This window comes from Danio rerio, chromosome 13, assembly GCF_049306965.1.
Source record: "Danio rerio strain Tuebingen ecotype United States chromosome 13, GRCz12tu, whole genome shotgun sequence".
NCBI lineage: Eukaryota > Metazoa > Chordata > Actinopteri > Cypriniformes > Danionidae > Danio > Danio rerio.
In genome coordinates, this window is record NC_133188.1 from 40935049 (window position 1) to 40944733 (window position 9685).

Consider the following 9685-nt stretch of genomic DNA (forward strand, 5'->3'; position numbering starts at 1 on the left):
GGACGCGTTCTACCATGCTGGGCCGGGTTCGGGCCTACAGCGCCACGCCATTGGTCAGTTTGAAGAATCCAGAAGACGTGATTGGGCGATAATACTGTCAATCACCAAGCAAGGGAGGGTGGATAACTCCAAGGCTACCCTTTACGATGAATAGAGAAGTTGGGTTGAGGTGTGTGCGAGCAGGAAAGAGAGTCACCTTACTATTCTGTCTTAGTGTTTTAATTATATCATGTGTTTTATTGCAAAAATAATAAAACTAATTCATGCACATCTGTTTCGAATGCGAAAGTTTATTAATGCACGATCCTTTGTAAAAGCTTGAATGTGTTTTGTGCAAAGTACAAATTTATTAAAAGAAAAAAGTATAAACAAAATCAATAAGCCATATTCAGAACGATGACAATTTTTTTACGATAAATAGAAAAGGAAATAATTCATCTATTAAGGAATGGAGTTAAACCTGTTTGAGGGCCCAACCCTTACGATGAGCGTCTCACTCCAGAAAACAGGAGAAAGAGAAGAGAAGAGCACACCTGGCGTGAGCTATCAGAACATCACACGAGCATCGGGATCATATGGCACCTTTTTTACGCTCAGCTGCGGTTTCATGTATGTGTTTCAGGAAATGAGTGACGAGAACGCGCACGTCAGCACGTGCGTCAGTGCGTAGACTGAGAATGCCTGTTACGCATCCAAGACACGATCCCAACCCATCCCAACGCTCAGGGATGTTTTTCTGTAATTTGGAATAATAAAAACAAATCTCTATTCTTCAATAACTGGTTTAAAAATTCTATAATTTTTGTCTCGCAACTTTTTAATGACAGTGGTTTACTTTGTAACTTCTCTAAAATTTTAGTTAAGCATTGACTTCCTGTGAGCCCAAAAGACTTTGCTACTGTTGCTGATGCTATCCCACAAGGTGTTTTTATGCATTTTAAAGGATCTTCATGTCCAATCACTTGTCATTCAGTTGACCTTTGGAAAACATTTATTGTTAAACAGTGCCTTTCTTTATCCAAATCAAAATGTAATAAGAAAATATTCCCTGTTTCAGGAAGATTCTGTTACTGTGCCTTATATGTAATGTCATATTGAAATGGTTTTGTGAATATTTCCTGGAAGACAGTTTGGTCATTACCCTACACATTTTTTTAATAACAAACAAAATAAGAGATGTCTTTCCCAGTGATGGGTTGCAGCTGGAAGGGCATCCGCTACGTAAAACATATGCTGGATAAGTTGGCGTTTCATTCCACTGTGGCAACCTCTCATTAATAAAGGAACTAAGCCGAAAAGAACATAAATGAATGACTGTTTTTTTTTTTTTTTTTTTTTGCTTAGTGAATCCTGAATCCTACGGAAATTTACATATAAGAATGTTACCTTTGGTTTCCATGAATGTAAAAAGGAAAATAATGCTAAATTCTTTTATAAACCTTTTTGTTGTTGTTGTTGGCCAAATTTCATATTCACAAGAGCAAGTTTTTTTTTTCTAAATTTAGAAAAATTATTTGTTATTTTGAAAATGGTGATAAAAAAATTAAATAGTAAATTCTTTACTTGAGGATCTGTGGAATATTATGGACTTTCAAAATCCCCTCTTTAAACAAGGTTTTTGTCAACAAACTTATACTGTTAATGAAGTCTTTCAAAGCTGTAACAAATGTAAAAGCTCTGTCTATAGTAAGCTATTATGATTCTGTTTTTGGCGCTTTGTGAATGCCTTCCATTAGTTTTGTGTTTTTTTTTTTATTTAAATTATTTTTGGAATTTTTGTTTGTTGCCTGTTTCTGCTGTACATGTAAATTACTAACACACACACACACACACAAAAAAAAGGATGTTTTTCTGATGGATTTCAAAATAAATAGTCACAAACTAATTCAAGTTTAAAATGTACCATTCTCTTTTTTTATTTATATCATATTCCTGTAATAAATGTATTACTTTAATAAACTAATAGGGTATATGCACACAGACTTTTAATTTCCATCAGCCAGCCCCAGGGCTTCCAGTGTATTGTCATCTCATGCAAAATCGCTGCGTTTAAGTTCTGATTTCTTTAAAAAAAAAAAAAAAATTTAAAGGTCTTCTTAGCTTTTTTACAAAAATAAATTGTTCTCCAAACTGGTATAGTAGTCAGTTTGTTACTAGCATAAGCATTAGCTTTGCAAGCATGTTTTATCATTCTGCAAGTCGTTTTTCTTGCATGTTATAAATATAAAAATTTCTTTACATTGTTAAAACACTTCATTCTTTCATTTATTTATTTATTTTTTCAGCTTAGTCTCTTATTAATCAGGGGTCGCCACTCGCCACAGTGAAATGAACCGGCAACTTATCCAGCACAATTTAAACAGCGGATGCCCTTCCAGCTGCAACCCATCACTGGGAAACATCCATTCACACTCATTTACACACATACACTACGGACAATTTAGCCTCCCCAATTCACCTGTACCAAATGTTTTGGACTGTGGGGGTAACCGGAGTACCCGGAGGAAACCCACACGAACGCATTGAGAACATGCAAACTCCACACAAAAATGCCAAATGACCGAGCCGAGGCTCAAACCAGCGACCTTCTTGCTGTGAGGTGACAGCACTACCGCCACCGCGTCGCCCCCACTTTATTAATAATTTTGCTGGCATATTTGTAATCTGAATTAGCATGTTGCTTAAATATTTCAATCCTAGCTAATATTATTAATGTTTTAAATTAGCATTGTGAGCATAAGTTAATCCATGAGTTTCATGAAAATAGCCTTGTTCTTTTTGTTTCTACTCTACACACACTCAGAAATAAAAGTACAGGAGCTGTCACTGGGGCAGGACCTTTTCAAAAGATACATATTTGTAGCCAGAGTCCACAGTGGCATCTCAAAGGTGTATATTAGTACCCAAATGTACCTAAAAAGTATCTTTTAGATACCATTATGGACCCTTCAGGTAAAAATATGCACCCTTTGAAAAGGTACTGCCCCAGTGACAGCTCCTGTACCTTTATCTCTGAGTGTATGCTAAAACGCTTTAACACTAACATGAATTAGTATCTAGATTAGCAAAATATACGTTTTAGTCCCAAAATGGAGCACTACTATTTGCACTCATGTACTAACAAAATAACATTCAGGTATTTAAAGTGCATGTTTGTTCCTATGTGCAAATCTTTCTCGTACTACTTAAACCTCAAGAAATGGAATAAAATAGTGCACGAGTTCACAAATTGGACACACTTATAAAAGATTGCTAGATGTAATTAAAAAAGTTTAAATGGCTTAATATTACTGAAGAGTCAAATCAAAGTGTGTATGAGGGTCTGAGTTGAGTTTGGTGGTAAAAAAAAAAACTAGGAGGACATACAATTCGGAAATGTTATCTTAAAATAATAATAAAAAATGAATAAAATAGAATAAGAGCATATTAGCTCGAACAAAACTCTTTCTAGGGACTCTAGGGAGCAGGGTGTCAATTGCAGTTTAGATATCACTTGAGAATGCCGATTGAGCATTTGTTTACTTTAAAAGAGACAGTGTGGATATCCAGGGTGTCTTAAAACTCTTTCATTTATTTAAGGGCGTTTACAACACACAGAGGATCCACAAACAACAAGCAAAAACAGTTTGTCAATTTCTCTCAGCTGTCACTTCCTGTGCTACATGCCAAATAACGAATTCACATCACGTTCTGCAGCATTCTCGAGTATTATTGAGGGTGAGGCTGCTTCCGCTTACTGGAAAGTCTGTTCTGTTGTGGCACGTTCAGCATATTGAACTTTACCAGGCTTTACATTACATCTGGACACTCCTCATCTGTTTCCACTGAGAATCAAACACTGAAGATAGTAAAATACACTCTCAAAGTAAATGACAAGAGGGAGCTCTTAAATCTCAAGAGACAAACGGTGCCTGTTTGAACCCCACATTTGCATTTCAAAGCACAGACAGTACTTATCCAAGAATTACTAATGACACTTTAAAAAAGTATGATTATTAAGACCAAATTCAAGATCAAAAACATATATTCAAAAAACATCATAGTGTATAAATAACTTAAAGGGCACCTTTTTTAACCCTTTTTCAAGATTTAAAGCAAGTCTTTTGCGTCACCAGAATTAATGTGTAAGAATGTGTTTAAAGTTTCAACTCAAAACACCAAAACACAATATTATTTATTATAGCTTTCAGAATATTAGAATTTTCTGCTCTGCATAAATGCAGTCATTCAACTTCACAATTTGTAATGTTGCAGTATGTATTTGAATAATGATGGCTGATTCCATTACTTGAAAGCTCATGATTTGATTCTCATAATTTGTTTTGTTTACGGAGTTTGAGGTTTACTGTATCATTATTATTGACACCTTACAGATGTTGATCTACCCTAAAGTTTAAAGATTGTTCAGTATTTACGCTTAACCATTGCACACACTTTATAACATTTGATTTATTAAGTTTAAGAGTTTCTTTAACACTTATGTTTATTTTATTAGAAATTGATCAGATATTCTATTAAAATATTTTTGTTTTTGACTACTAGAACTATTTGCTTTAGGTAAATTACAATAATGTGGTTAAATAACAAAAAAATCCTAAATGTATTGTTAAAAATATTCAAAAATTATTGATATTGAATGATATAAAACATGATATTGTGATTTTCTTTTTGCATTATTGCCCAGCCCTATGCTCCAAATATATATATATATATATATATATATATATATATATATATATATATATATATATATATATATATATATATATATATATATATATAAATTCTTTAAAGAGATATTTGAGATAAAAAAAAATAATAATTGGCTATCATTTTACTCGCCCTCAGGCTACACATGAATTTATTATTATTATTACAGTCTCTGCAATAGATAATATTATTCAAAAATAATGTGTAGTTTCTTGCCCAGACTGACTGTTGTGCTCATTTGTGAAAGCAGGAATCAGTTTCTCTGTTATCCATTTCATTTTCAACTGTCTCTTTGAGTTTCTCCTACAGATATACACAACACGATCATGCAACTTTTGACCAGTCCGTCTTTGTAGTTTGTTTTCTGTGAGCTTTAGTTTTGAGCTGCATTGAGGAGATGCTTTTAAGAGACTCTTTCTTCCCCACACTGATTTCCTCTGCTCCCGCCTTCCACTGCAACAACTGGCCATCCTCCCCGCCCGTCACCAGAGATCGACCAATCGCATCCCACTGGAAGCATCGCACTGTAGCCGAATGCCCGCCTTTCAGGGATTTGATAAGCCTTAAGCCACTCCCACTGCAGTCCAGGAGGTGGAGCTCTCCTTGATTACTCCCACCCACTAAAAGAGTCCGCTCCTCATCTGGTAGCCATGTACCCCCAATAAAGTACTCGAGCGAAACTCCGTCGGGGAGCTGGACAAGCGGTCGAGCGTCAGCAGAACTCAGAAGGGTCAAAGTGTCGTCGCTGTCTGGACGGGCCACGTCCCACAGGTGAAGCCCCTCATCATGAGTCAGACAAAGCAGCCGGTCCAGATCTTTGCCTGTCAATTAGAGATTTACAATGAGAGTTTAAGTGTATAGTAAGTCCAAATATGGGGATGTCTAACATTTGATTTCAAATATTTTATTTCAATTAGTTGCATTTTATTTCAAATAGTTAAAAAACTAAGCATTTTCAGAATTATTATGTGGCACAATCAGCTAAAATGTTGCTAAAAGTCAATATATTGATTATTGTGACAGGCCTAATTAAATGCAGTCTATAATGTAATACACAAAAATTAGGGGTGTCAAAGTTAATCATTTCTTTGGTGCACCGCGATGCAGACGCGGTATCAGTTCAGTAATAATCATAACCGGTTATTACTGACGTCATTTACCTCATATGCGCTCTGTTGCGAGCGTTTACAACGCTCTAACTACTTAAAACTCATAAACTGTGCACAATTTCACTGTGTGTGTTTGCTGGATCAGTCTTTTCACTTGCTATACAGCAAAAGCCCCTATTTCACTGAGATCGAGAGAATGAAAGTACTCCGTTTCTTTCTTTCTTTCTTTCTTTCTTTCTCTCTCTCTCTCTCTCTCTCACACATGCACAAACGCATGCACACGCACACACGCACACACGCGCGCGCACACACACACACACACACACACACACACACACACACACACACACACAGTGGCCCATTTGACCTGCTGGCGTGGCTTTTCTTTTCCTCTCGGCTGTTTTACAGCTTTACTTCTGGATACAGAAATACTGCAGAGTTTTCTCCACCGTGTCTATCATACATTAGCTGTGAGATCGCCGCTGCCGCCTGCCGCTTATCAGTGTCACTCATCTGTGAAGAGTGCAGTGTGCAAGAGCCGATCGCAACCGTTTTTGTTGAGGGTGTGACCAATCAAAGAGGGGTAAGAGAACTAGAAAAGGATCAGAAAGTGAGCTGAATATTTATATTTGTTTATATTATTTGCTAAATGCTTGTGTTTAAAGGTACATTTTATATATATGACTTTTTGTATTAAATGACAAAATTGTATTACCAATAGTATATAAATATAAATATATTCTTACATTTTAATACAAGAACTGCTGCTGTGAAGAAAAATAAAACTGTGTATGAAAAGCACAGTCGATGCACCGAAATATCGAATTGAACCGAATCGATGGCATGATAATCGTAACCGAACCGAACCGTGAGACCAGTGTAGGTTCACAGCTTTAACAAAAATATTGTCAAGTTGTATACAGTTCTATAGTCTGGCCTGCTACTTACCCGTCCAGCAGAGGGAGCTTGCAGAGGAGTTGCAGTTACAGGTGGTGACAAGAGCATCGTCCTCTCCTCCCAGACTCAGATCAAACACATTCACCAGCCCATCTGTGCCTCCAGAAGCCAACCGGTCAGCCTGCTGAGGGTGAAACTTCACCGCGGTAACATCATCACTGTGCGACTCTGAATAAACGCCCAGCGGGCCTCTGTCCTGTACCATACGGGCATCCCAGAACACTAAAAAACTGTCCTCCTCCACCTGCTCGGTGCCAGCGCACAGCACACGATCAGTACAGCTTACATCAAACGAGCAGTACGAATGTGTTGGATCACTGCGGAAAACCTGAACAGAGTCAGAATCAGGTCGCCGGATGTCCCAAGACCGTATCGTCCCATCGGCAGAGCCAGAGAACAGCAGGTGAGGGGACATATGAGAGAAACGAACCCCACAGACAGGAGCCGTGTGGCCTTGAAACTGACCCACCTGATGGAGCGTCTCTCTGTTGTGGAGATGCACAGAGTGATTGGAGCAGCACACGGCCAGAACATCTGATGCTGCAAGAGAAACGTCCAGAATATATGTGGCCTCGCTAGGCTGCAGTCTTCTGGCGATGGCGAGGGTCCTGAAGGTGTCCTCAAGAGCATCCATGGCTGTCGCTGATTCACCTAACACCTAAAAGGAAAAGAAAACAGAGTGGTTTCACTGTTATGCAAAGTAGAACACAGCTGTAGTTCTCTGCTGGACACAGATCTATATTTTGAATTAGGGCTGCTCAATATATCACTTCAGCATCAATATCAACGCACACAAACGCAAAAGCTCCATCGCAGAATCTGCAATTTTAAGTTGGGTTTATAAATAATAATCTCTGTAGTATGCTTCAGCAATGACAGTATTTTTTACGACGTCTAAGAATTTATGGAGTGGATCAGAAATGTATGATCATGTTCTATGAGGCTGTGTGTGAGAGTTTGATAAGGTACGGTATCACAGCTTGGTTCGGCAACTTGTCTGTGCAGCTGAGATCTAAAGTAGTTTGTTTAATTCACACTGCCTGGAAAATTATAGGTGTATCAGAGCTGACGTCACTGCAGGATATGTATGAACAGGAGGCATTAAGGTGTGCTAAACAAATTGTTCGTGACGTATCACATGTTCTGCACAAGGAATATGAGTTGTTACCCTCGGGGAAAAGATTCAGAGTACCTTACTGTAGATTAAACAGATATAAAAATTCATTTTATCCTACGAGCATTAAGCTATTAAATAATAGTGGTGGCTTAGATTAGATTGAGAGTATTCAGTTTGCTTATTTATGTGTTTATGGAGTGAGGCTTGTAACTTTTATTGAACTATCTATTTGTATGTTGCATTGTTTGTCCATGTTTGAGATGACTGCAGCTGGGGGCAAGAGCCCAAGACAAATTTCCCTAACTGGGACAATAAAGTTTTACTTTAAAGTTTAGGATTATACACTCACTGCCTAAATTATTAAGTACACCTTACTAGTACTGAGTTGGAACCCCTATAGCCTTTAGAACTGCCTTAAACCTATGTGGCATAGATCCAACGAGGTGCTGGAAATATTCCTCAGAGATTTTGCTCCATATTGACATGAGAGCATCACACAATTGAAGCAGATTTGTCGGCTGCGCATTCATGATGTGAATTTAAGGGTGCTCTATTGGATTGATATCTGAGACTGTGTATGACAATTGAGTAGTAAAGTTATTGTCATGTTCAAGAAACCAGTCTGAGATGATTCACGCTTTATGACATGGCGGCGTTATCTATGGTTAGCTTCCTGCTAATCTAAAAGCGCTTTATTTGCAAGTATGTTGTCTTTTTGACAGGAGCTTTCAGTCCAGGAAAACTACACATAACAAGCAGACACACATAAACCGACACATAAGCCTTGCATAGAAGTAAGCGTGTTTTTCTACTATTTTAAAACGGCAAGCTCTACAGAAAAATGTGTTGTGCATTCTGCTCATAACCGACTACAATAATAAATAACCAAATCTTGAATTTTACACACTTAAACAAATTTATTGAACGAGGAAGTCAGAATGTGCAAATATAAAACTAACTTAAATTACCCATCTACATTCAGGTAATAAACAGAAAATAAATAACACACACACACACACACACACACACACACACACAAAAAATACATTAAAACAATGTTTCTGTGCTCAAAATATGAAAATATTTTAGTAAATAGGTAGTATTTGGAAAACTTTTACGTCACATTCTTATAATTTTCATTATAAAATTGCACTGTTAGACATGTTGCTTGTATTGCTTTGATTAAATGCTTTAATCGCCTTCCTATTATTTGTACATGATTTAAACAGAACGTATTCACAATTTAATTGACACTGACACTTTGTATCGAATGTAACATATATTTACTAATGTTTTCAAGCACTCCTGATTCCAGTTTAAAAATCCTCGTTTGGACAACTTTGTGGCAGAATTATTGACAAAATAAGAGCTATAATTCCATGAAACACAAATAAGTTAAATACATGAAATACAAATTTAGAAATTTAAAGGCGAATATTACGTTAAAACAAGTTAAGCAACGGAGCCTCACATTAAAAACTACATATCTGACAAGTGTGCTAAGAACATTCAAATAATTAGCATTTAAGTAACATTTAGTAATACAGTACAAAACACTCACATGTGATCGCTTTTTCGTCGCAGTGTCACCTCATCAACGGCTCCTCGGAAACGCAGAGAAACTGAACATTAGTTCCGCAAGTCGGACACAAGCTTCACTTGCGCTAAATAAAAAAAATATATAATTGATGTACATTTACAAAACAGAGATATGATAAAGAACACATTACTATTGCAATCTTGTCTAAAATGATAAAAGATAAGAAATAGATATCACAGCGCGCTCGTGCCG

The 9685-nt window shown here is 37.0% G+C and overlaps 1 protein-coding gene across 4 annotated transcripts; it reads right to left on the minus strand.

Moving 5' to 3' along the window:
* Window positions 1-3550: 3550 nt before the first annotated feature.
* wdr89 (WD repeat domain 89) lies at window positions 3551-9492 on the minus strand. 4 transcript variants are annotated; one of them, NM_001167958.1, is made up of 4 exons: window positions 9455-9492; window positions 6768-7434; window positions 4745-5531; window positions 3551-4697 (listed from the first exon to the last, which is right to left on the minus strand). In NM_001167958.1, exons 2-3 carry the CDS (start codon window positions 7408-7410, stop codon window positions 5035-5037), a joined length of 1140 nt encoding a protein of 379 aa, NP_001161430.1. In that variant the 5' UTR covers window positions 7411-7434; window positions 9455-9492; the 3' UTR covers window positions 3551-4697; window positions 4745-5034. The 4 variants fall into 4 exon arrangements, with proteins under 4 accessions (NP_001161430.1, XP_073775266.1, XP_073775265.1 ...); XM_073919165.1 differs by having other exon boundaries at window positions 3552-5531; window positions 6768-7093; window positions 7246-7434; window positions 9455-9486; XM_073919164.1 differs by having other exon boundaries at window positions 3552-5531; window positions 6768-7104; window positions 7246-7434; window positions 9455-9486.
* Window positions 9493-9685: the final 193 nt, after the last annotated feature.

Bases quoted from the DNA above. Each gene is read 5' to 3' on its own strand.
- wdr89 (NM_001167958.1), bottom strand. From the start codon at position 7,410: ATGGATGCTCTTGAGGACACCTTCAGGACCCTCGCCATCGCCAGAAGA. The intron at 5,532-6,767 runs GTAAGTAGCAGG...TCTAATTGACAG, and splicing joins AAGCTCCCTCTGCTGGACGG to GCAAAGATCTGGACCGGCTG.